The following is a 27,836-nucleotide window of genomic DNA, read 5'->3' on the forward strand; positions in this document are numbered from 1 at the left end:
TCTGCCATTTATGATTTAAATCTCTTTTGTTTATCTTTTCTAGGCACACCTCCCTGCATGTGACTTACACAGCCTTCCTGTAAAGTGTCATCTAATGTTTACACTTCCATTATTGTAAATTATTTTTAATTTAGAATTTCATATCTTTTGCTCTGTTAATAGCTTGCTAGACTTGCATGGGCAAGCGTAATTAAAGTTTAATTTACAAAGCAGGGGGAAAAAACTTTTAAAGTAAGTTACGTCAGTCACAGCCAGGGGAGGTGTGGCTAGGGCTGTATAAACAGAAACAGATGTGGTTTGGCAGGGAATTGAACAGTCAAACTTCAAAGTCACAAACTTGTTTTGGTGACTGTAGTGTCCCTTTAAGGCACTGTTCCTGTCTACTGAATTTCCAGTCGGGCTGTGCACGCTACATGGGTAACCTGTTTGTAAATATGATTTTTATTGTCGATAATGCAAATAAACTCAAGCATTAAGAGTTGACAAAGAGACACGCAGGTTTTATATTTTCATATATCAATGTATCTGGTGTAACACCATATTCCTACGGGCTCGCAGGCCACATTATCAGTGGGTCGCTGTTCGGCTCGCAGGCCTCCTTCGTCCCATAGCATTGTCATTACCACGGTAATTCCCCTTATCTAATACGTATTCCTGTGATCTGGGTGTTATGTACCGTTTATCTGGGTAGACAGGTTTATCTGTTTGTGAGATGGGGAACTCTGTCCCAGTATTCCCTAGGGTTTGTGTGTTTATTAGTGCTGTCCCCTTGCGTGATTTGTGCCCTCCCTTTCGGGTCCCGGGACCCTGTCTTATGGTGGGTTTCTTTCTGGCCCGGGGAGATTAGTCGTAGCGACCTAGGTGTCAGTTTTGTGCGTTCCACTCATGAGCATTGCTTTTTGATATGTGTGCGTTACTTTGGCCCCTGCGGTTCGTTAGGTCTCTCCTATTTCCTGGGGTCTCTGTCCCCTTGTCCCCGGTGTCTAGTAGTGCGTGTTATGTGTAACCTGTTTGAATTCTTTTGAAGTCCTGAAAGACGGGCCTGTGATTGGTCAGCCCATATTTAAGCAGAAATCTTCATACAAATGTGGCAAACAAAAATAAAAAAGGGGCAAGGACAAAAAACGTCAGCTGTTACGCTTCTTAATAGGTCTGAATGTTGATAACCATTAGTAGGTCGAAGTTGTCATTGTGGCTTATCTAACCTACGGCATCATTGTGCTCTAGGTAGTTTTAACTTTTTAATGTAAAATGTTGCCATTTTGAAAAACAGCAATTTTTGCATTAAAGGGTTAAGCATGCCTCTAGTGAATAAAATTTTAAATAGCATAAATTATTAGTAAGTCACCTAAAATTTCTTAGAACATGCTTGCCCTTGCCACATCCTCACTTACACCCCTAAAATTAAACTGTCCTTTTGTCTTTTTGAAATGTTGGTTGATATGCTTGGGTACCCGTTCCAAACCTTCCATATACCATTCTTGATGTAGTGACATCTTAGTTTGTGCATAACTAGATCCCACTTGTTTGCATGTTTTATTAGGATGTTGGTACTTTAGCCGGTGAAATAGCTCAGTGGGCTAATGCATCAGCAGAATCTGTTCTAACCCTTGGGTTTTCGTTTTTATTGTTTCCTTTTTTACTTTCACGTTTTTTGATCTCCCACAGTCAGCAGCACTTGGTACCGTGCCAGACATTTTATCTCTACACCGCCAGTGGGATTATTACCAGCTGTACATATATCCATATAATTTATACCTTATGAAAGATAACAGTATTTATACAGGGTTTGCCGATATTTGTAAATAGCAACTGTACATACGATTAAATTAATCCATAGCAACTGTACATATGATAAAATTAATCTATGGAAAACAATTGTACTTGCATAGAATCACTTATTGTCTGTATTTTTCTAAAGTATTATATTAGGTTAAGGGAATAATAAACCAATTGCTTCATTACTAACACCTTTCATTGATATTTGTCATATATATGACTTGAGTGTGGTATTCATGTTTATATATTTCTAGATATTAGGAGGTCCTACCGGGGTTAACATCGAATACCTGCACCTAGCACATCTTGTATTTTTTTCAACTAGTCACCTACCACTAAACGTACAGAATACATTGAAATATGTAATTCTCTTATAAAATAAAAATACTCCAGATATACATTTTTGGTTTATTCTTATTCTATCTTAGTAATACGGATGATTTAAAAAAAAAAAAAGGATTCTCAAAGTACCATAATCTGTCCAAGGTATTGTAGTGTCTGTAAGTGAAGTCCCTCTAGTGGCAAGCCTTTCGTTATGACATAAGCCAGCAGATTTCCCAACATGCAAAATCCACCCTCTCTGCTGGAGACGCTGCAGTGGTGGCTGAAGGAATATATATAATATTACATTGGCTTTCTTAAACATGAAGTGGGTAGGACATGAATGGGCAGTTCCTTGTCCCCCTTTTGTAATATTAATTCATCATGTAGTTGCATATGGTGTGAGGAAATAGGTGAATATTCTCCCCTGCCCATCAATATTGGACTTTGAAACATCAGCTTTGGTTTCTTTTCTTTTACCTCGACCTCTCATTTTGTGCATGTGAGGGTAGAAGAGGTAGCCATGTCAGTGTTAATTTTCCTTTAATTGTTTTTAATTCTATATATGCAGGTTGCTTATAGCAACCTCATTTTATTTCAGAATACTATTTTGTGTTGTATAAATAAAAATTAACTCAACATTGCATGCAAAGTATAGGTTTTCATATATGTCTTGGTATATTCTTTTTAGCAAATTATAGAGTATGTCATGCATTTGGACCAAGCAGTTAAAAACAAATGTATTTACAAATGTAACTGCCAAAAAATTCTCATTTTGCTTTTCTTGCTTTGTGCATCTAACTGATCCTCCCCCCCCTATTGTCCAGCACAAACATCCTTGTCTGTGCTGAGCACTGTCCAGTCAAATGCTTCTCAAAGAACATTATGGACATAGGATAATTATATTGACCTATTGTAAAAACACTCAAATAACATTTTATTTAACATAACGCAAACACATTTAGAATCTATAAAGAATCCTAAATGAAAATATCGATTAGCTTGCCTTGGTGCTCTTGAATCAGAGATAGGTGAGAAGTCCGAGATTGTTCCACATATATTCCCATTACAAATCTGTGTGTGTGTGTATTCAGACATGCTAGCTATGTGAAGGATTAGTGTGTACATTTTTCTTGTTTTTACCATCTACATGTCACTCGTCCTCTCCTTTGTACTTGGTAAGTGACATGAAGAGTTGTGTACATGTGAAGAGCTTGTGACATGTCACTTTTCCCCATTTCCTCACCATCTCTGTCCCTACCTACCTTATCACGTATCACCCCTCCCCGCCATGCTATATAATATTCTTCCATGTACTATGTTTCCCATTCCCTCTTCTCATGTCTCACGAGACCTATGCTTCCTGCTTTGCTACAGATTGAGCAGCCAGGAGCTGTGCAGTGATTTGCTAATCGAATAACATCTCTTGGGGCTTGCGTGTTGTGTCCGCATTAAAAGAGAAATATTAAGATCCTACAGGTCCCTGGGCAGGTGAACAGTCTGGGCCTTCAGTATAAACTAGCTTAACACACAAAGTGCAAGTGAAACAGGGTGTTCTGAGTGGCAATATATATCTCTCCTTTTCTCTGAACAGCCTGAAGGGAACGATTATACTCAGTAGAACAAATACAAACATCTGTAATTGTTCTGGTGACTATATTGCCCCTTCAATGGAAGATCCAAACTAAAAATACAAGAAAGACACTGGGGAAGATAGAGAGAGATATATATATATATTTACATTAAAGCCTAGGGCAGTGATGGCTAACCTTGACACCACAAATTGTTTCTGGACTACATTTCCCATGATGCTCAGCTAGCTTTTAGACTCTAAAAGCTAGCTGAGCATCATGGGAAATGTAGTCCAGAAACAATTTGTGGTGTCAAGGTTAGCCATCACTGCCCTAGGGATACCTTCTCTCACCACTTCTCAGATGACTACTAGATGTGCTTCCTGGAGCAGTGCTGCACAGTGTCTCCACCCTCTGCATGGAGACACTTGACTCTCCTCAAAGAAATGCATTGATTCAATGCATTTCTATAAGGAGATGTTGGTTGGCCAAAGCAGTGTCTGGCTTATGCTGGCTCTGCCCCTGATCTGCATCATTGACAGTTTCAGCCAATCCAACACTTCCCTATAGGAAAGCATTGTGATTGGCTTTGATCAACACTTCTGATGATTTCAACCAAGCAGGCAGATCAGGGTCAGAGCCAGTAGCAGCAGACTGGAATAAAGGTAAGGTTTTTACTATATTCAGGCGGGCCAGGTGGGGCTAGATGGTGTTTTCAACACTACAGGGTCATGAATACATGTTTGTGAAATGAACCACCAGGACAGGGTTACATCATAATCCTGCTCTTATCATCAGAGGCAAAAAAGCCCTGCTCCTGACTTATGACTTAGTCTGCTTTTTACCAGATGACTGTATGTGATGCCACATAAAATATAACTTTCACCAAGGCTCAATTTCCACCTGCCAATAGTATATATCCAACATTCTGTAAAATTATGGTTACCATTATCGATATCAAAGAAATAGTATGTTTGTTTGTTTGTGTATGCTGTAGAAAAAGGGAATACTTATAGCCATAGAGTGCTGTATAAGATATGGATGCTCCCTCCTGGCTAGAGAAAATTCAATCACAGTTAAACATGCTCTATCAGTGGGCTTTCTGTGCAAGAGGATTTCCTTATCCTTTGTGTCTTCTTCCTTTCTGTGTTCTCTCATATCCCTTATTTGCTGAGTTGCTGCTTACATGGTTTATATGTTGTTACATGGTTTATTGTTAGGTTAGAATACACCAATATTGTTGGAAGTCATCGGTTTTTTTTTTGTTTGTTTTTTTCAACTTTGTCTAATCTTTCAAAAGTTTATTTTTGTTATTCATTCTCTATAGTCAGACAAAACTTGGCATAACTTGGTTAATTCAACATTAATTTTGAGGCATGGCTAACACATCTTCTTTTCCTTATGTAGAATAAGATATGTCTCGTGGAATCCCGAGAAATTCTGTGCTGGCCCGAGCTCAGGCTCAGTTGGCGGGTAAAAGAGTTCCTGTAAAATCGGAGGATCCCACAGATGAACATCAGGTACACATGGAAAGACAGATAATAGGAATTCTAGAGATTCCATTGGGTATCGAGACAGTGTTTACCAACATTGACCAAAGATGCAACTGCTATATTCTGTAATCACAGTGGAATATCTTTTTAGAACTATGTATTCTCTATTCAACACATTGAAAGTTAGTGTTTTTTATTATGATTTCACATGTATCCTTTCAAGACAACAGAAGTGAGACTTGCCTGTCATAGTGCTCTGGTTGGTTTACAAGCCAACCAATCATAGTGCTCTGTGATTGCATAGTGGGAAAAGCGTTATAGAAGCTTTTCCCACTATGCAAGCATAGTCTGAGTGGAGCCCTTAATGGGCTAACATTGATTTATTTTTAAGGCATCACTTGTGACTTTTTTTAAATGTTTTTTTTTTTTTTTTTTTATAAATTAATAACTATCATTTAATAACCTCCACCTATAGGTGGGGACTAGTGGGACATTAGGTCTCCCACAAGTTAATATTGATTCAACAGTCCACACTCGCTGCCTGTTGATGGGATCTGAGAGGTAAGTAGTTGTCGTCACCCCCACCACATCGTTTAGTATTTAATTAGGACTCCCCTATTTTCCAGCTACCTGTTCCAGGTCTCCTTGTACGTTTTTAGTAACCGGGCAGTCGCTATTTGTTTTTTATGTCAAGCAGCCACTGGATGCTTGTATTTTAGTGAACATGTCCCACCTGCAGCATGTTGTCTGGGGACATAAGAAAGGTTTCATACTGATATAAGGGTCACATTGACTCCATAGTCGTTAAAAAAAAAAAGAAATAAAAACAAAGTTTAACATGCTTAGTAATTTAAAGAAAGGAGAAAAAAAGCTAATAAAGTGACTTATGAGGCACATTTATCAAAAATTTTGTTTCAGCTATGACACAAGTCATTCAATATATTGGTTATCATAAAGACAAAACCTATTTTTCAGGAGCACAGGCAGGTCTTGGAAATATTTTGCCATTTGGCCAATCATTCAATCGTCTTTTTATTAAAAGAACACTATAGTGTTAGGAATACAAACCGTATAATGCTTTCCGATGAGCTGATGTGTCACTTGACTGAATTGTACTCAGTAGGCGCCGCACAAGCGACCTCTAGTGACTGGTAGTTGTTTAACCCTGCAATGTAAACATTGCAGTTTCTACAATTCTGCAATGCTTTACAGTGCAGGAGTACAATCACGGCACCTCTGCACCCAGACTACTTCATTGAGGTGAAATGGCCTGGGTGATGTTGGTGAGTCTAAGAATAGCCAAGAACATAATATAGGTGATTGCAGCCACACAAATATATTTATGACAAGCATACATTCAAACTAAACACATTGTGAGGCTGTGTGAGTCATTGCCAGGGAAGGTGTGACCAGGGCTTCATAAATAAAGGGATTTAGAGGAACAATCTAGGCACTATAGCAATTTTATTTGAATTGATTATAGTGCCTGGATTACCTTGATGCTGTCACTCCATTCAGTGTTAACCCGGTTTTGAGTAATTTAACAGTTAATTTGGGTCTCTGGCCACGCACAGCTCAGCTACAACTGGGGGTATCTCACCCTCCCATGGCTGGTCAGGCTATTGAGGAAGCAGCTTAGAGGGGACCTGCTGCTATGGTGTCGGGGCTACAGACACTATGATCACTTCAATAAGAGTTAAAAGGAACACTATCTTTACTGTAACTGCTTCATCTCAAACTGTAGAGAATGTTACAGTAACACTGCAGTGGTATTCTCTATAAGACTTCATTAAGCTAAAGTTGTTTTGTTGATTAGAGGATCCCTCTTAATCAAAACCTAAAGACGTAACATATGGACTTTAGAACGATATTATACGGTGCCAGTGTTAAATAAGGTTTCAGAAATTATTGGTACTAAAACATTTGACTATTGCTTTTCCTCTTCTTATTTTGTTAGAAGTACATTGATGAACTCCACAAAAAAACAAGAGCCTTAAAACTTGCTCAGCCATCATTTGCAGATCTAAGTGACTTTTCAGCTGATGAGCAGATAACTGAGAAATACAATGAGAATGAAGCCTTTCGTTGGCCAGCAGGAACACAGAGCCGGTTCCTGAAGAAAAAAACATTGGATTCGAACAACACTCTTGCTTCCTCAAATGAAAAGGCATTACCTGATCATTTATACCCTACTAAGTCAAAGCCACTTTCCATAGCTGATCAGAAGAGATTGACAGAGACTAATAACAGACTCCAAATATGGTAATATATTTTCTATTTGGTTTTTTTGTTTTTGTTTTGTGCAATGTTCTGCTGTTTTTGTATCTTAAACCTAGTGGCTGCATCATATTCTGGTATAGTTCTAGATCAGATGTTTCCAAAGGTAGGCCTCCAGCAGTTGTAGAACCTTAAGTTTCTTGGTTGTTTGTCAGCTCTAAGTTATTATTGTCAGTGTAGTTATACAACATTGGGATTTCTAAATTTGCACCCACCCGTTCTAGAGCATTTTGAATTTTTCCTAAAATTGTCTACCACGTCACCTCATTTCTTATTTCTAAGTCAAGTCTACAAACCCATTGTTCTGAAAAGCTATTAAAATAAGTCTAAATTTAGATTTCTCAAGTTTTCAAATATGTCCTTGTTACTTTATTTACTTGATCGTTTACATTTGTATGGTCTTTCTTTGCAGGAAATCTGAATTGGATGTTTCTATTAATGACTCTGACCTGCGAACCTCTGAGGATGGGCCATTCTCTAATAGGTCAAGCAGTGACTTCAGCACAAGAGGTGCCAAATTCTTGAAGAAAAAGGTTAGCAATGAGCCAGTGCACAAAGGAGGACTTGCAATCTTGAACCTATCAACAGAGAGTAAGAAAGTTGCTTTTGAAAATGAAGAAGGGGAACCCTTGCAGACTCTTAGCTCAGTCGAAGCATCAGAAGAATTGGAGAAGTGGTGGAAAGCAGCGGTGAGCATTTTTATATTTTAATAAATAATACTGCCTTGGTAGAATTCATGGAAATTCTAATCTTCCAGATATTTTTACATTTTAGATGTCAGCATTGATCCTTCAGTGTAACATGGTTTGATTTATGGTATCGAAAAATTGGTACAAACACTCCTAATGTTTTCATTAAATCAAAAGGTATAAAACATAAACGTCACACAAAAAAGGACAATAATACGGAAGTAAGTAATACGTTTCAGTACTTAAGAAGCTTGAAATCCTTAAAATTAAGCCAAAAGAATGTGTTGGTACTTTATGAATGCCAGTAATAAATAAATGTATCAATGTAATGGAGTAGAAAGTATCAAGCTCACCTGGTTATGAGCTATAGTCCTAGCTCAAAGAAAATTACATTAGCAGTATATAGTGGAACATGGCATCATGTAGTAAAAACATTACCGTAGTTTTAAATAACATAACCATCAAACATATCTTTACTGCTATTGCCTTTCTCTGAGCTAGGACTCTAGCTCCTAAAATTGTGAGTGCAATACTTTCTACTCCATTACATAGAGACATTTTTCATAACTGTAGAGTCAGACTATATATATTTGCTTCTTTCTCATATTGGTACAATGCTGAAAAGAACACTTCCAGCAAGATAGATACATTTTATTTGGGCGTCACTTTGATTTATTGTTTGTTTTGTCTAAAACATCAATGTCACGAACGCACAATACTTCAAGAGTGTGCGTGACTTAGTTGTGATGGTTAAAGTTTACTATTTGTCTGCACTAGACCGGAAATAATGATACCCCCCCCCTTAACACCACCCACACTTAAGCATAATAATATAAATATTACTATTTTAACGCTGCCACCACCAAGACAACTTATAAATGGGGTGCCTTGGTTCCCCAGGTAACTTAATACTAAAATCCCACCAAATACAACTTGGCAAAATACATATGCAATTGCAAAATACTCATTAATTAGTCTCTTCAGGTAACGTGATTCTTTACCAGACGAAGGCAGAACTCAATAAAGGAACATTTATTGTGAGCAAAATATTGTCACAGTACATACAAAAATATAGATGATAAACATATTATTTACACCAACAGATAAAAACAAAAGGGATAAAATAACAGAATCACTTACTTCTTAGGTTTTTTAAAGTAAAGCTTCTGCCCAGGGGGTCTCTGGCAAGGAAGATGGTGACTCACTCAAAATTAGATTTTGGTCCCAAGCAAGTACAGTACACATTTCAATATCATTTGATATATACCCTGTGGATTACCAAGCCTGGCCCAGAGGTGGAGATAATGTGTACCTATAGAGACAATAAGTGACCACTCCTTTGTGTTCCAGACCAACATCAATCCAAATGGAAACATTTGATTCTATATCCTCTTATGTACTTGCCACAGAAATAATAATTGCATCTATGAATTTGTTACCATTTTTCCATTCCATAGATGTGTCACACTTCTTACTTGTGACCCAATATAGCAGACATCACAATCCATTCCCATATGGTTAAGTTAAGCAATCATGTTTAGGCTTGATTAGAAGATTGTGCTTGTCCCATTCCAACGATAATAAGTGAGGCTTAATTATTAATCTGTGGGTAAGTATTAATGTTTCTTTTGGATATGATACTGGAACACAAGTTGTTTGTTGAAAGCTAATTACCATTCATATCAAAGGACTCCCTATCTAAGAGGGAATCTAGACATATGGCAAATTAGAGTGTTAGTTTATATTTAAACCAGACTTCCAGGCCACTTATATGTGACTTCTCACTCCGTACAGAGTAGCTTTGTTGGGGTCCTCCGCTTCAAAGAGGAATTTAGGTTCTAAACCATCTGACCTCCCATACAATGAAATTAACCCCTTTGGAAATTGGCAATACCACCTCTACCAAGTGGCCAATTCATATATGCACTACAAAAATTACATTAAATGGCAATATTTTATAGTTCAACAATAATTTTGCACCCTTGCCGTGACATATTGTAATATCGAACTGCCTTAAAGATAAACCACTCTTTTATAAACAAATGTGATCTATGCATCATATCTACTGTAAATAATTTTAAAAACTAGAAGTTAAAAATCCACACAGGAATAAATGACAATGTTGGGTAAAAAGCAGTGTGGCATTGTGAGACAACTTTCAACCCTTCATTGCAAGCCTCTCAGGGGAGATCTGTGCCTCCCACTACACTCTTCAGTGCTCCTGTGGGTTGAGCACAACCCAAAACCTGTAAAAACAATATCTTCATATCTCTATTTCTACTATGCACTAGAAACCAGCCAGGACTCCATCACCTCCTAGCAAAGGGACCCCACGCAGGAGCTTACGTCGGAGTCCACCAGCTCCAGGCTTCATCTCTCCACGAAGACCACTTTCACGATTTCTCTCCAGGACTCCCTCACCACCAAGTCGAGGAACACCTAGGTTCCGCAGAACACCGTCCTTAACCCGCTTGGCATCCCGTTCTCCCTCACTGTCAGCAAGGAGCTCTATAACTAACTCCTCCCCAAGGCTCAGGTTCAGACGTAGCCAAACACCATTATCTCAGAGAAGTGACTTTAAATCTCTTGATGAGCTTTTCTCCAGAACAGAAGATGTCAGCAGTGCCAGTTCCAATGGTTTGTACTTCTTAACATTTTTACTTTACATAGTTAATTGTTGCAATATATTTTTATGGTTAAAAGATACATTTTGCAAACTACACTAATAACTGGAAATTCTGGCTCCCGATGTTATATCCTGTGTAATCGCAATTATTCCAGATGTCTGAAGGAAAGTTGATGTGACCAGTATGTCTCTCCAACCAAAGGGACCCATAGCTTTTGTTGAACAATACACTCAAAATTGTTAATTTATTATGGGGGCTCAAAAAACATGCATTATTTTCCTGCAGAAATTTGCAAAACTCACTGCAGTTATATGCCTACTACACCAATGTAAAATTTCATGTCCTGTGCCACTAGCCAGGCTTTAGAAGTTACTTGCCAGTGCAAGTTTGAGTGGTCCATGGCACTCTCATGATATTGCACACAATTAACATATCCAGCCGAATTGTCCACACAAAAACATTACATTGCGCTTACAAAGAAAATGGACCCATGGCGACTTGTCTGTATGTATATATGTGTGAGTGTGTTTATAACCATCTTTCTGTATGTGTGGGAGAGTGCACATATGAGCTCCTGGATGTGTGTATGTACATAGATGCATATCCACAATCTCCCATACATACAGACATCAGTAAGTGAGAATGTCTGTATAATAGAATGTGGGTATGACTGCATGTATGCCTTTATGTATAAGAGCATGCCCATTTTCATACCTACAAGTATGAGAGCGCATAGCTATAACTGGGTTTGAACCTGTGTAGTTTATTTTAAGATGCGGCTATAGAATTGTTGGGTAGGGTCACATGCACAGTAGAATAGGTTTCAGCTTTATAAATGCTATTAAAGGAACACCATAACCACTTTAGCAATTTGTATTGGTTACAGTGCAAGGTGTGCCCCAGTGCCCACCCATTGTAAGGCAACAAACCACATTTGGAATGGTTTAACTTCTTACTTGTGTTCCACCGGTCATCCCTGTCTGCCTCCACTACTGCTCTCTGAGAGCGGGAATCTCTCTTTACTGAGCTTTGCTCTCACTGAGCTGCAGAGGAGGTGTGGAGCCGGTCATGGCAGACCTCAGGCAAGAGGTAAAACCATTCTATGCTAAAGTGCCCTGTAGTGATTAATGGCACATGTAGTGTTCCTTTTAATGAAGTGTAATTTTAATTAGGGACTGTTGTAGATAGGTACACTGTTGTAGGGTTATGTCATTTGCTCTAGACGTCTATCGATAGCATAAATAAGGGGCTTGTACAAGAACTGTTAAAATAACACTTCATTTGAAGAAAAATAAAAAAATCTACGTAGTAGATATACCCACAAAGAAAATATGCATGTCATTTGTTTTTCATGTTTTCTTTGGGAGTTTATGAAGTCTTGGCTTACAATAGCTTCACATGTTACTGCAAACCCTCCCAGTATTCCCCTGAACAGTCGTTCTTTTTTTTTTTTTTGACAATCTTTATTTTTGTGTAAGTTTTTCAATAATAATGTGGCCGGATGGTGTGTTGGTTTAGGAGGCCTGTCTGTCCTCCGAGATGTACAGGAGGTCATGGCTTCCATGGCCTGGCTTCCATGGCCTGTGGGGGCCGCCGTTTGCTTCCAAAGTGTTGGAATCAGGGATTTCGCAGCCGTCAATAGGTGTTTCGTCAGAGACTTCGTGTAGGTTTTCAATGACATGGTTGTGTGGTGTAGTAACATGGGCAAGGGTTGTAGCGGAAGTTCTGGGTCCGAAATTTCCCTGATTTTAGTATTTACCATCTCCCAGTGTGGGGAGATGACTGCGCACGACCACCAGACATGGATCATGGTACATCTTTCTGTTCCACATCGCCAGCACGTCTCCTCCACCTCTGGGTCCATGCGGTGTATTATATCAGGGGTCCTGTACCAGGTTGTCAGTACTTTATAACTCATCTCCTGGAATTTCGAGCTAATGGAGCTCTTGTGTGTGTGTGAGTAGTAATATTTTATCCCATTCCTGTGTGGTCAGGTCCTCTCCTGTTTCTCTCTCCCATCTGGTGATGAACTTCGTTGTCGGCCCATTTTCTTTCTCTAGTAGCATCCCGTTGTAACGGACCGTTTTGCTCACCAGAAGTTAAAAATTGTTTAGGCGATATTCCCCTTTCCAGATGCACAGGCAGCTACTGTAAGCACCAATCTCCCGAACTGCAAACTACACGAATCCTGGAAACCGCTGAACAGGAAAAACCATACGAAAGGTTTACACTCCTGGCAGTCAGCATACAATCCAATTCCCCCAATAACGAGACGACACTTCGTTTTGAGGATTAAGCAGAATCTGCCTGTCCTGGCACATACAGCCTCTTTTATTCCCAATCCACAACCACAGTACAGCCCACAGGGTTTTACAGAACAACCAATCAATCTGTACAGTACACAGACACTCCCACACAAAATCCTCCCCTCTGCCTGTGATATGATTACTGAACACAATGGGTAATCTCATTATCACAGGCAGAGGAATACAGTTTTTACACAATATTTATAACTTCTAAAATATACATGTCACAAACATAAAACATACATTTTCATAATCAGCATGCGAGAAATAAACACATACTCAAAAATCAGGGCAATCGGTTCAGGGGTTAAAAAGTTAGATGGAAGTCCTTCATGACCGACTGCAAGCACATTTTCCTGCCCAAAACCGTTCCATAGATTTGGGCTGTGCGGTCGGTCTATTTCATGCTGAAAAAATGACTAAGTCCCATTCAAACGAGCGTTCGAATCTTCGAACGGGACTTAGTCTCTGAGGCTGCAAAATCATTGTGGGAGAAGGTAAGGCTCAGCGGTGTTCGCGGAACTGTGTAGCCGATTTCAGTTCCATGAATTTGGCTACCCATACCGCTGACCGCATGGAATGAACCAAGATGGCCGCCGTCACGTGTTCGTTTTTTGAATGGCGGCCACTTCGACAGCATTTGAAGTGCCAATTTAACCCCTTAAGGACACATGACATGTGTGACATGCCATGATTCCCTTTTATTCCAGAAGTTTGGTCCTTAAGGGGTTAAAAGTACAAACCCTTTCTCTGGGAGTTAAAGGGCCAGCAGCAGCACAACAAAAATCCATTATGCCCAAATCTGCTATTACAAGGGCCAAACCTCCCAGGGACCATAATCACGAGGGCAAGAGGCTGGCAAGCAGTCCTCTCCAGACACAAGTGGCGGGGCTGGTTCCGCCACACACTCTCTCCCTCTCTCCATATGTTGTCCAGACGTGAATATCTTCTCGAAGTCTGTGAGGTCCCGGTGAAATTGGTGTTTAGCTGCCACATTGGAGTAGAAGGACTTGACTTGATAGTAATGGAATCGGTGAAGGCCTGTTGGGGCGGTGTCAGGGAGCAGGTCTGTCATAGTTTTTAGGCTGCCGTTGCCACACCATTGGCATCTGTATTTCCAGTCCGTTTGTGCATAGTTTCTTAGGTCGGCTAGTGTCAGTCCACCTCCTATGTCAGAGTTGTGGACTATGGGTGTGAGTGGCCTGGTGTGGGTGGTCAACTGTTGCGGATGGTGTAGTGTGCACCAGATCTTCAAGGTAGCATCTATCAGGGGGTTACCTATTTTGACCTCGTTGGGTGTTACTCCGGTCCTCCACAGCATCGCGGGAATCTGTCCTCCGGTCTGTGTGATTTTGTTGCGCACCCAGAGTTTTTCCGTCTGACGGGCATGCCAGTCAGTGATTCTCAGAAGGTGAGTTGCACGGTGGTAGCCTATGATTGAGGGTAGCCCCGCTCCCCCCCTCTGCTTGGGTTGTTCAAGTTGTTTGCTGACCCGTGGGGCTCCCCTCCTCCAGTGCACAGTCTTTCTGTATCACAACTTATTCGGAAATCTTTACTAGGCAGATGCTCTGTTTAGTTGCCTGCCTCTTGAGTTTATTTCCACTGAGCTGAACTACCAGAAAGTAAAAGGGCGGGCTGTCTGACAGCCAGGGAGGTGTATCAAGGTTCATTTGTAAACGTGCCCATTTTAGGATGTATTTTGAGTGCCCTTTGAATGGAGATAATATGGTGGTAGATCATGTTATCCTGTCTACCAAAAAGGTAGATTTCATGCTGCTACAATTGACACCTCTGTGATAGGTCCTTGTAGCTGTTTAATTTACCAGATCTGTGTAGGGATTATGAAGTGTATATATAATCCCTTCCTCAAAAACTATGGAGAAACTAGGATTTGTTGAAAGATATTAGACAAAAGTTCACTGCAGGAAGTTGCAAACCTTGGGGACACAGTATGTTCAAGCCCTCCTCCTCACTTGACAAACTCCTTTGTTCAGTGTGAAGGGGCCTGATCCATGACTGAGTACATATATGACCACATCTATAGATTTATTCTAAAAGCTTTGTTTACATGTCCCTAAAGTCCTGCTCATCCTTCATTGAAAACAATAGAAGCTTCATGATTGACTGAACCATGGTTTGATGAAAGCTCACTGGAGAAACTGCAAACATGCCACTCTAACAACTTGGTCTGAGCAGTCCTCAAAGTCAAGCCATGGGCTATATTAGCACGGCATGGGACTGACAGTCACTTCACACAGCCTGGTTCATTAACCAGTGAGCCAGTCATTGAGTAAATAGCAGGCATATTGTAGCTGCCTCAATCATTTTACAGAGTGTTTCCACTCATCCTATGTGGTCAGTGGAACTACTGTTGGGTATAAATACTCCTTTTTTTATTTTATTATAATCTAAATCTTCTTCCCTTGGACAAGGTGGTGTGAATAATTCATGGGGCAGGAAAGTGGCTAGTTTTCTAAATGTGTGTTAGAGTAATTTCTGCTGTGCGGTTTGTTGAGAGCTAACTTTATTCGTCATTCTTCCATCCTAGATTTTAAATTGAATATTTTAAGCCTTGATGATTTGGCACCAGCAGCAGATAAAGAGGAAACCAGCGGACAGGTGAGTAGGTGTTGAACCTTCTGTTTTTTACAGCGCACAAACAATTTATTGATCGGAACATACTGAAAACATAAAAGCCTTATTCTGTCAGTGCCGAGCTTCAGGATATTATCTCATGAAATACAGAATATTCGGAGCAAACGTGAACGTTTCTGAAGTCAATCACACGAGATTTGTTGTTGTTAGTAAGCATTGTTGTCCTACACTCTGATCAGAGGAGTGGAATGTACCACTCCCCCCATTTCACCAAGTCCAGGATGGTACTTCCATAAGGTTTAATAGATATAGGAAAAGTGTACTTTGATATATTGTCCACCAGTATTAATAAAAATGCCATAATATTCAGGGGTATATGTACACTATAAAATGTGTAGAAAACAAAAGAACACAAACATACCATAGCTTAGCCTGCATATAACTGGGGCCTAACACTTTGGTTTCATTTTCAAAGGTGGATAATATCGCTTCCATCTATAGAGGGGAAAAATTTGCAACAAAATTGTCACATTGCTGCCAGCCACCTCATGTGTTCCCTATTAAAGGGATACTATAGTTTCAGGAATACAAAGCTGTATTCCTGGCAGTATTGTGCCCCACACTCCTGATGATGATTTTTTTTTTTTTTTTAAATGCCATCCATTTTTCCCTATGAAAAAAGGTACATACGCTTGCCACTAATATTCTGGTTGCCAGTTCTAACACTTCTATGGGCTGTATTTGGGATTTTGGAAGGGAAGCAGGGTTAGCCATTCCCTACAAGAATAGAGGTCATTCTACTTGAAATGGTCAGAGATATTGCTTTATAAAGACTCCCTTAGAGATTTTTAAGTGAGGTGAGCACCCTAATATCAAATTTCCCATACATCAGTACACCGAATGGTATTTGCTATAAAATTCTCCTATACGTAGCATACGGTGCCCTTCCATTTCTACATGTGAATCGAATGCTACAGGAAGGCTGAAGCCCTTCAGTAGCATGACCATCCAAAATTTTCAAGTGTGTTTTGCTGCTGGCAGATTGTCTGGCTAGAAAAGTCAATGTTGGCGTTCTCAAAGGCATTGTGAATCAAACTGCTCTTTATGCTGCAACTGAATAGAGGTGTTAAATGTTGCATATGTTTTTTGAGCATTAACACACTTTTCATTTGTCCCACTGTGTCCCTGTCTTAAACAAAAACCGTTTAAAAATAAATAAATAAAAAGGTTGTCTTGGTTTATACCATTAAGAGGATATAAGATATTTGGATATCTGTGCAAGAGAACCAGAAACTTGTATTACTCCAGAAAAACTCTTATACAATTTATTTAGCCAGAGATATCTAGCAAATATGCACTTTCTAACATTTTGTTCCTAGACCTATTTGAGCAATTTACACATTAACCTTTTTAGCAAATGTTCTCTTCAACAGATTTTGATCAACAGATTTTGGTTTTCAATTATTTATTTTTCAGAAAGAGAATACAATTACGGGAAATGCCAAGTTTATTCAACATCTATCTGATGACCAAGACAGAGCACCTTCACCTGAGGCAGAAGATATTAGTGAGAAAAGTCCTTCAATCGAGAGCTCTGTGATATCAGAACATGTGCACAGCAACCTGTCCAGGTCATCTGATGATCCCTCTAAGGAAATAGATGATGAAAACACCATTGACTCTGTTTACTCTGAGGATTTTGAAGATTCTGTGGATAACTTACCCTCAGAGTCAGAAAATAGCTCAAACTCCGAGTCGTCTTCGAAAGAGAAATCATATACAGGACGCAGACGATCCTCAAGTCTCTCATCACACTCTCGCCACCGCAAACATCTTCATCAAAGAAAAGTACAGAAAAGGACTGTAAAGGAAACGGCTATACAGACCTGTGACTCTGGCTTTCCCAGTTACTGGTCACATGGTAATTGTTTACATTATAAAGGTTCTGTGGGGAGTTACTGAGAATTAGACTTTGATAAGGAAATTATATTTTTTTAAATTAAATTAGTTGGGGGGGGGGGGGAGACACTGAAATTCAGAATATTTTATCCAAATGCTAGTGTACATCTTTCAATTTAATTATTATCCTTGTTTTATTTTTACTATTCTGTCCAATTTCACTGCTGGCTAACTCTGGCACAGATTTCTGTGAAATATACTTTAAAGGATTCCCTGAAGAGGAAATATTTCTCATGATCCTCTGACGGAATCTGAAGGGGGCCATCACTGGCCTATACAACATAGCTTTAGCACTTGATGTTCAGCAGCAAAACGGCCTTAGTCTTCTGTGAACACACGCCAGGTATCTGAATTGAGTTAGGATATGGCTTCCAATTTATGCTGGGTGCTGAAAAGAGTGTTGGCATGGCATATTGTAAGTTGGAACACGCATAGAAGTTGTAATGTGTTCCACCTTGATCTTGGCTTCTATTATTTGAATTGAATTTTGTGTAAGCAGGAAAAGTGTGTCAGGTTGTTAGTAAGGTGTGGGGGGTAACGCCTAACTGGAATATGTAAGAACGAAAGAAAAGAAAGGATCGGAGGTGGAAAGTAACTCATACCTCACAAGCCTATACTTTCAATTTACAAGTGCAACCCTTGAACTAGTAATTGAATTGATTATAACATAACATTTAATAAATGAAATGTTAAAAACTGGTATGTAAAAAGTATCACAGCTATTTTAGCTGAAAGTAAGAGGGACGGGAAATAACAACAACAACAACAGGGAAAAGAGAAGGGAGTATACTCTAACAATAGGAGAAACCTATGTACATCAAATATCAACTAAAGTGCCTTCGTGGGAACCCCTTAAAGTATAGACACCCATAGCCTCTAATTCCCAAAGCCCGTACAAAAAGAAAGAGCGCAAGACTCCTCCCCCTCACACTGATTGCTAACCGTTGCTAGCTGGTAAAGTAAAAAGATTAAAAGACTATCATACAATGTTCACCCCTTGGATACTTAGCTTTATAACTTAATTTATACCCATATGAATAGTTTGGGTTAAAGCGCGCTCATGGATCACTTTTGGATACATGAAGTGTATCCATCTACTGATATTTATGTAGCCATTTTGTTACAAACGACTTAACATATTTTTCTCCTCCTTTATAGAATGAAAGGCAACACTATTATGGTTGCAGTTCATTTGAAGGGTGCATTGTCATCGGAGCAATGACGATTAATTCACTGATGATCAGCATTCACGGATTGGCTTCTGATGATCTAGGGGGTGTGCTGAGACTGCTTTATAATCAGATCCTAGCTCAGTTAACTTTCAGCTCTTGACAAAGGCGTATGAAAACGCCGAAAGGCGCGTCGAGCATTTTGCCGATGCATTTACTTTAATTAAGCATTTCTTTTTTATTTTTACCTGGGTATGACGGATGTCCGTTTCATTTATTTATTTTTTCCAACTATGCGCTTATATAAGTTTATAGGGACTTGTTAGGCTGCCTCGAAGCAGCAGTTAGTATCTATGGCCAGCCTGTGGGCTAGACAGTAAGTCCAGGGTTTTCTAGGATACTGTCTCCTTTCCTCTTAAGTTACCGATTTCGGAGGGGGCTTTTTGGGTTCAAGGTACCGTTGTTATATACCGCTGTGGATTCTATGTGTCTTTATGTCTCACATTAGGGGATATATCACTATTGGATATCCCCTATAGTTTATACTGCCAAACGAGACATCTAGCCTCCCAGAGAGTCTGTACAGCAGGGTCGGCTACATAGTTTAACACCCGTTTGAGCTCCTCCGTGAATCTAATTTCCACTAGTGAGCTATTTTGATATACTTTTCTGAGGCACTGACCACAGTTTAACTTCATTACTATACTGGCATTGTTACTACTGCTAGGCACCACGATCCCAGTTATATATATTACTTACGGACTTTGCCGTTTTAGCGCGACTTTTCAGGTTTTTTTGTACGGAGCAGTCTGTACTTATGCTCCCTTTCTCTTGTATATTGGTTCACATATTGGATGTCCCTATAGTCTAACTTTGTCCTCTTTTGAGGCCTTACTATTATTTATTTTAGTGGACTTTACATGTATGTGCACATACAAACAATATATATATATTACCAAGGAGCATATTCCCAGGCTTTTAACTCTTCACCCTCACGTGATTTTCACTAACACAATCTCTATGGTGTTTCTATTCAGGGTAGGTTTTATACCTATTTATTATTATTATTACTTTTTTGCTTATTTCTAGTTTAATAAAGGTTATTACCATTTTCTTTGCAACGTTTACTTTAGGAGGTAATCTTTTAGAGTGAGATCGAATCCCATTCACTTTTGAGTGAGTGGCTTTTTCTATCACATTCTTTCAGTTGGTAGTTATTTAACTTGTTAAGGGGTTTAAGCCCCCGTGTTACCTCTTGTAACCTACTTTGGGGTTCTGACGTTGGCTAGTCCAACATCAACACTCCTATCTCATATTAAAGTAAAAAGATTATTTCATACTAAAATCACAGCGTGGTGGCTTGTCTAAAGATTAGAATATAGCTGCAGCATCACCCCTTATCTAACTGCCACTCACTACTCAAAACTGTCCCTTTGACGCGCATTTCGCTGAATAATGGCTCTTCCAGGGGAAACAAGTCTAACAGTGGTTTCAATATCCCTCCCTCGGCTCCGATTGGATGTTAGTTCCACCAACCGGACTGAAGGGCAAAGATGATGTGAGTAATGTTTATTAACCCTTTGTAATAAGGGTGATCTTAAGTAAATTAGTGTAATTAAATGATATCCAATTCTCTTAATAAAAGGAAAGAAAAGGAGAAAGTAGGCTAGATAATCATAGCCGGAAAAAATCCCTTGGTGAATATCTGTGTAGAAAGAACATTATTAAATCATCGTTATATTAAACTAAAACGTGCAGTAAAGTAGAAATCTAGTACGGGATCTGTGCTTGATCGGAGGTGTAATAAGCCACTAACAGCAAATGTTACTAAGTAGCCACAATAGCGATGTGAATGGGAAAAATATTCGGTTCAGTTCATCATTCCGAAATTTGGGACTTTGGCACTTCACGAGGTAGGGTTAGGGGTAGAATAGGGTTAGGAGTATGGTTAGGGTTACCCTACCACTAACCTAACCCTACCCCAACCCTCTCCTGTTTTGCCACTTTTCAGAAATCTGAAGCACTTTGGCACTTCTGAAATTTGGTGGTTCGGTTCGGAATTTCTAAATTCGGCACTTGTTCGGTTCGGCATTCCGAAATTTGGCACTTAAGAAATTCGGCAATTCGGCACTTTGTTCATTTGGAAGCATCCAAATTTCCGAATTTGCATTTGAAACGAAACGCACATGTCTAAAGAACAATTACAACCGCCCCCAGCCAACTGTATGTACAGATACAATGTTACTAGTCAGTATATCTGAACAGTCTTAATGTCAGTGGTGAACCGGCATCCCAAAAGGGAAACACACACATGGTTTAACCCCTTAAGGACCAAACTTCTGGAATAAAAGGGAATCATGACATGTCACACATGTCATGTGTCCTTAAGGGGTTAAAACAGCCGATGTGAAAAATGTGTTCTACAGTTAAGTGAATTTATGGGTAACGATATTGTATCGATACTAATAAAGCATCTTATTTTAAATTTATTTTTATTAAATAAAAAATGTTGTTTAGAAGCTGCCTTCATAGAAAAACAGATATATTTAAGTTGCTGAGGATAAACCAGCCGTTGTTAGACTTAATAATAGTACCCATACAGTGGCCAGGTATTAAAATGACAGAAATAGTCTTTATGTATTTCTACTACAGTCCTCAACAAAACTAAAAGACAGACCCGTTGATACCTTATTAAATGACATCCTAAAATATACTGGTGATTTAAAGCCAGTTGGTTTAGATGCCCCAATTAAACAGTTGTAAGGAAGGGGGAAATAAAGCCCCCTTTATTCTAAGGATGGATGAATGGAGTAAAATTAAACTCCTTATTTAGTCCTTTGGGATATAAGGTCCTAAACTGATAGATCCAACGAGATTCGGCCTTTAGTAACGCTATATTAATATCTCCTTTGCAGTGATTTAGTAAAAATGTGTCTGTCTTTGCATTGTAATACAAAATGGAGTCACCTCTGTTTTGATGGTGACTTACAGTATACACTTTTAATTTCCGTCTTAACACACGATGTCTGCCAGTATAAATATACTGACAACGGGCTTTGGGTATTGGAGGCTATGGGTGTCTATACTTTTTAAGGGGTGCCCACAAAGGCACTTTAGTTGATATTTGGTGTACATAGGTTTCTCCTATTGTTAGAGTATACTCCCTTCCCTTTTCCCTGTTGTTGTTGTTGTTGTTATTTCCCTTCCCTCTTACTTTCAGCTAAAATAGCTGTGATACTTTTTACATACCTGTTTTAACATTTAATTTATTAAAGGTTCTGATCTAATCAATTCAATTACTAGTTCATGGGTTGCACTTGTACTTTGAAAGTATAGGCTTGTGAGGTATGAGTTACTTTCCACCTCCAATCCTTTCATTCTTACATAAGTTTAGGGTTAATGCTGCAGGTTGGAGTTTACAAATATAGACGTATTTAGTATTCTGAATTAAGTCAGAGTCTTGGTGTTCTAATGTGATTCAAAGAACGTGTTAATTTAAGTTTGCACATATTATGTGATTATAAGGCGAGGTGACAAGCAGGGCCATAAAATGTATGGCCCCTTGTGCATTTCTAACCTTAACACATGTTGAAATGTTTTTGTGTTTTTTATTCATTTATTTTCTTTCGTTTTCTTTACGATGTCTAATCCAACTAAGTCTTGGAATTCCTTGGAACATAGAAAAGACCAAAACAAAAAACATTTGACATTTGTGATGCAATTTGTAACGTACCTTTACCTTATGGGTACAAGACAAGGTTGTACTCCTGTGTTCTAGAGATGCTGCTAAGAGAGCCAAAATAGCATTGCATATGAGCTGGCTCCAGCCCAATTTATTGGATGTCAGGCTGCTTTACAGTCTGTTCCTACATCTAAGGATGCAACCAACAGTGGGGTTCTTAAGTTGATTTTTAGTTTTTAGTGGTGGGGGGGTCTTAATCATGTCAAAAGCCTTTAAACTTGGCTGTTTGTTTTTGCTGGTATTTATAGTCAAAGGGGAGGAGTAAGGTTGCTAGCTAATAAATGAAAGCGTTTATATCCACTTAAGTGCTGCCTGGAAGTATGAATGAGAAACCCATATGTGATCACTGATGATAATCAAGTTGATAGGGAAATTTTCAGCAACTAAATTTTTGTTTTTTGTTTTTTTTTGTTACACAGCAGCCACTATCCTTGAACATGGTCCAGCCTTCACGTTTTTGGAACCAGTTTCAATTGCCAGTCATGTTGTGAGACCAGAGCTAATAGATGGTAAGTTAACGTGAGAATATATATGAAGTGATTTTTAGAAACTTCAGCGAGCACAGCACTATATATTCTTTCTTATAGGCAAGATCAGTCTGATATGCAAATGCTATACGTTATCTTTATAATGGCACAAGTGAGCAAAATAATTTGTGATTCAGCGCTGTGGAATCTGTTGGCGCTTTATAAATACCAGTAAGAAATAAATAAAATAAAAATACGTGAGCATTGTACAGCGCTACGGAATTTGCTGGCGCTATATAAATAATATAATAATAATAATAATATCAGGGACTAACTGAAGGGCAGCTATGAGTTTCTCTAGGCTTATGTCCGTTCTCAGAGTTCTCATGCTCTCTGGTTTTTGTCCTCCCATTCAGCATTAAAAGGTTTTTAATGCTTTAATGCTAAACAAGAGTCCCCAGCCACCCATCCCCTTTGTACTGTTTGCACTAATGACCAGCATTAGCCTGAGAAACAATGGGCTGCTGTGATTGGCTGATAGGCTAAATGAAGTTCTCTGACACTCTCCTAGTGCCATTGCAGGTATCAATCCATTGCTACACAGAAGTGTGTAATCTCTGCCAGTGGGGGCAGAACTATGGGAAGCCAGGGACCTAGTTCAGTGTTAGACTGCTAAAAAGGACAGTGCTGCGGGATGCCAAGCACTAGAACAAATTAAATTCGATGAAATGTGTCCCTTTACAGTAAATTGACAAAGTTGGAAGCTGTGAGCAATGCAAAGTGGAAGTGAATGAAAGTCAATGCTATCTTCCATTGTTCGATACACTTGTGTACAAAACACAAAGATAAAGCACCGCGCTTACAGCAGCAGTAGCTTAGTATCCAACAGCTTAAAATACATAGTAAAAACAAAGAGAACGTTACCTGCGCTCTGGCCTAAATCCCCATGTGCGTTTAAACAAAATACACTTGTGTGACTATTATTTATGTGACAAACTGCACATTAAAAAACGTAATTGGTGGGGGGGCGGAGCCTAGCCACCAAAGAGAGAAGTCGCACGCCACTGCAGCTCCGAACCAAAAGCCGACAAAATCTGACTTTTCAGGGCCATTTCCCGCTACACCGAGGTCACAATATCGGCCTTAAAGGGACTCCTTGCAGAACTACAGACCACCCTGCAGCCGACATTGCCACGATACGTGGAGAGCTGCAGGGACTAACAGGCCGAATCGACACACTGGAAACTACCACTCACCAGGACTCCCAGCGGATACAGGTGCTGGAGAGAGCGGTGCAGGACCTCCAGCAGCAAAATCAGGCCCACGAACGCCGCTTCGCAGCCCAAGAAGACCTACAACGGAGGAACAATTTGAAACTCAGGGGGGTGCCCGACGCGGTCCCCGAAGAGGAGCTGCCGCACTTAATGTGAAGAATGATGGGAGACCTACTACCACCCAAGCAGGCACCCAGGCACTACCACCCAAGCACCCAAAAAGCCTGGACGGGCTTTTTCGGATCCCCAAACCAACCAAAGCCCCATCGACGGCATTGAGCGACCTGATAATACAATTCAGGCACGGAGCAGACAAGATGGCAATCCTGAAGGCAATCAGGGGTAAGCCAAACTACCGCTTTGAAAATATGGCATTGGAATTTTACAGTGACCTGTCCGGCAGTACAATGGCCTGCCGGAGGTCGTTCAAGCCCCTTACATCACTACTAGACAGCGCAACATAGGGTACCGCTGGCGCCTGCCCTGCATGCTCCAGGTCAAACACGGAGAGACCACACACCAAATCCAGGAGCTACGAGACGCAGGCACACTCCTAAGGGACTTTTATTAATACCTCAGCCGCAACCTGATCCCAGGCCCACGCATACCTGGGACCCAAGCAAAATCACCCCGTTTACACCACGACGACACACAGCGGAACCGTATGCTACAGCAACCACATGAAACCACAAGAGACTCTCTGACCGGGACTGACAGCGGTCGAGATGGCCACCATGTTACTTCTCATTGATAACTTAAGTTCTGAGCTCACCGTTTATTTAGACTTGACAAGGCACACCCCACTAGGCACTGCATGCCTACCAACAGGTTCGCGGCACCTCTCACTTCATAAGTTAACCCCTGCCGACACAGCACCATACACGCCTAGGCTGGGTTCACTTCACTAAAACAACGACACTACAGCAGTTCCTGGCTGGCATCCCTCAAACCACACTGGCATACACTACATCTATTCGGCGGTGTATAACTCCCATGTCTCTCACGTACACAATATACTCGCACATCTCACCGCATCCATGCTGCCAACTACTGTAGCACAACATGTATCATCCACAGGAACCCAGATTATCCATAAGCGACACACTCATCATCAGCTAAACTTAATAAACATTACGTTACCCCTCTGAGACATCCACACGACTCCGAACAACATATGTCTACAAATGTATATATGCATATATAGCTTGAACCAGAATGTTGTAAACACTAAATACTGTGCAGTACTTTCGTACCAATCTGTGAATCTCGATAGATAACAAATGTGTGCTGGTGTGGCACATTATATTCAAACAAACACGTAAGTTAGTTAAGCTTGTTAATTTATTATTTTATAACGGGGCGGTAAGCGAATTTGTATCTACACCTGCATTTATAATCTCATCTGACACATAAGACTAAAGATCTAGATCACATTACTCCACTGTAGGTGTGTGCGAGCAGCTATGTTTCATGCTTCCCGCTGTTAACTGTCAACTGCCGACGTACATCCCAACACTTGTTTAACTATTTATATCAACCTTACAAAAAGCATAACTTAGCAGGCAAATGATCTCCAAGCTACCTCCCTGAGAGTAGTATTCAGCACTGAGTTTAGCTAAAAAATATTGACACACATAGACGAGCAATCGGACCACTAACATATTGTTTTCTAACCAATTTAAATCAACTGTGTACTACAAATGGCAACGTACGAAGAGCTTGTTCATAACTTAACATTTAAAAATGTGCAGATATTTCCGTGTCACTACTATATAACTAGTGTGTTTATATATCTTAATTCTGCTGGCATGGCCAAACGTTCTGGCAATCTTTGCACAAAGAAAAATAAAGAATTTAAAAAAAAAAACGTAATTGGCGGTAAAGGAAATTACTTCATTGGAATTTATTTTTATTTTGTTTGAGAATAGAGATTGAAAGTCAGAAAATGACACCGCCAACTACTCAAGATCAATAATCATACATCTGCTATTCTTATTCTGAACCCAGCTTTAAAAATAAAAATTGCATAAAATGCAAACGTGTGTTTGGGTGTGCGCGCGCGTGCAAAGGTGCCAAGAGCTTCTCTGAATGTTTTTAACAATACCATTTCACCCCTCCCAGCTCTGTCCACATACAACCCTATGGCTCTGGCCTTGAATGACATGCTCAAGCAGCAACTTCTGCTGACCAAGAACTTTGTGGAAATGGCTCGACAGCAGTACCTGTCTACAGTGAGTGCTCTTGAAAATGAGATATACCATTACACCACACTGGAGGACACCAAAGAGGTAAATACCGAGGATTAGAACTAATATTTAGAGAAGTCAAAAGCCAAACTATTTTTTTATTCAGCATGAACTTGTACCACCAGTACATTTTGAATTCCTGTTTTTTTTCTGTCATATAGCGGCTGTACACATGGGTTTTCGACCTGTATTGGACAAGTGTCCTATAAAAAGTTAGACTAAGAACATAAGATCTACGTCCCACCTATTCCCTCCCCAAACAACTATAGAAACTTACCGGTACTTGCCTGAAAACGTGTGGGACAGCTACGTATCTTAGGAGGAGGGACTCTGCAGGACCATCATGGCAGTCTATAATTTATGTCCAGCTGATGTGGTTGACTCAAGCAGTGTGTGTTCCAAAGCTACTAGAAAGGCTAGTTCAGGAGATGGCAAAATAGAATCTGTATTCCATGGCTTAACTTTGCACTAGTGAACATGCATGAGCATTAAGCGGGCTTGACACCAATATTTGAAAAAGATATTTAAATGCTTCTGTACCAATATGTTCCAAGAGTGTAAGTCAATTCAGATGTGCCGCCTCTTCTCCCATGTAAATATAGACCCTCTAAGGTGAGCGATACTATCTCTAATTATAAATACTTTGCTTATTTGTATTATTTGATATAAATTTCTTATAGACGTCCAGCCCACCTGCAAAGTAGTGGAAAAGCCTGAAAAAAATAAATAAAAAACAGACTACTATTTATAAGCTTTAAGCAACTTCTAAATCTGAACATTTAAGCTGTGTGGGTGCATTATTTTATTGCCTGATGATGTATGAAAAATAAAAAATAAACATAGTAATCAGTGTGCTAAGGAATTGCTTAAAAATCTAAGCAGCAGGATTTGTTGGCTTTCTTAATCTTTTACTATGAGCAGCATAACCACTATGTCCCAACTTATTTTTAGAATGCCTGGAGTACCCTGGCCAGGTTCCTCAGGAATTGGGAAAAACGTTAAATGTTGTTAAAACTGGGTCCCAGTGACATGCTTCCAGCTCCTGCACAGTTGCAGAAGCCACGAGCGCATCAGCTAACCATTCTCAGTCAACGACTGACAATGAAAGTTGCACAAAGTTGACTTTAGCTGTCAAGAAACTCTAGTTGCAGGCTGGCTGATGACAGACCAATTCCAAAATGAGAGAATGGAAAAATAGAGATAAAGAGGCTGTAGAGGCCTTGTCAGCTTTTCTCCCTAATACAGTTTTTCATGCAGATAAGGTAGTGTTAAACGTAAGACTGTCTTTCTTTCCTAAAGTGTACTTCAACAATTAATCAAT

At 39.7% G+C, this 27,836-nt stretch overlaps 1 protein-coding gene across 1 annotated transcript in view; it reads left to right on the forward strand.

Annotated features, from left to right (window-relative positions):
* C5H19orf44 (chromosome 5 C19orf44 homolog) overlaps positions 1-27,836 on the forward strand; it is a 31,019-nt gene that overhangs the window by 1,707 nt on the left and 1,476 nt on the right. Inside the window, exons 2-9 of the mRNA XM_063457317.1 lie at positions 5,079-5,191; positions 7,122-7,426; positions 7,854-8,130; positions 10,422-10,767; positions 15,612-15,682; positions 17,135-17,579; positions 22,948-23,037; positions 26,391-26,557. Of these exons, the coding sequence (XP_063313387.1) occupies positions 5,087-5,191; positions 7,122-7,426; positions 7,854-8,130; positions 10,422-10,767; positions 15,612-15,682; positions 17,135-17,579; positions 22,948-23,037; positions 26,391-26,557 (1,806 nt within the window). The 5' untranslated portion in view covers positions 5,079-5,086. The remainder of the gene's footprint in view (positions 1-5,078; positions 5,192-7,121; positions 7,427-7,853; positions 8,131-10,421; positions 10,768-15,611; positions 15,683-17,134; positions 17,580-22,947; positions 23,038-26,390; positions 26,558-27,836) is intronic.

The sequence above is a fragment of the Pelobates fuscus genome, chromosome 5 (assembly GCF_036172605.1).
Source record: "Pelobates fuscus isolate aPelFus1 chromosome 5, aPelFus1.pri, whole genome shotgun sequence".
Taxonomy (NCBI): domain Eukaryota; kingdom Metazoa; phylum Chordata; class Amphibia; order Anura; family Pelobatidae; genus Pelobates; species Pelobates fuscus.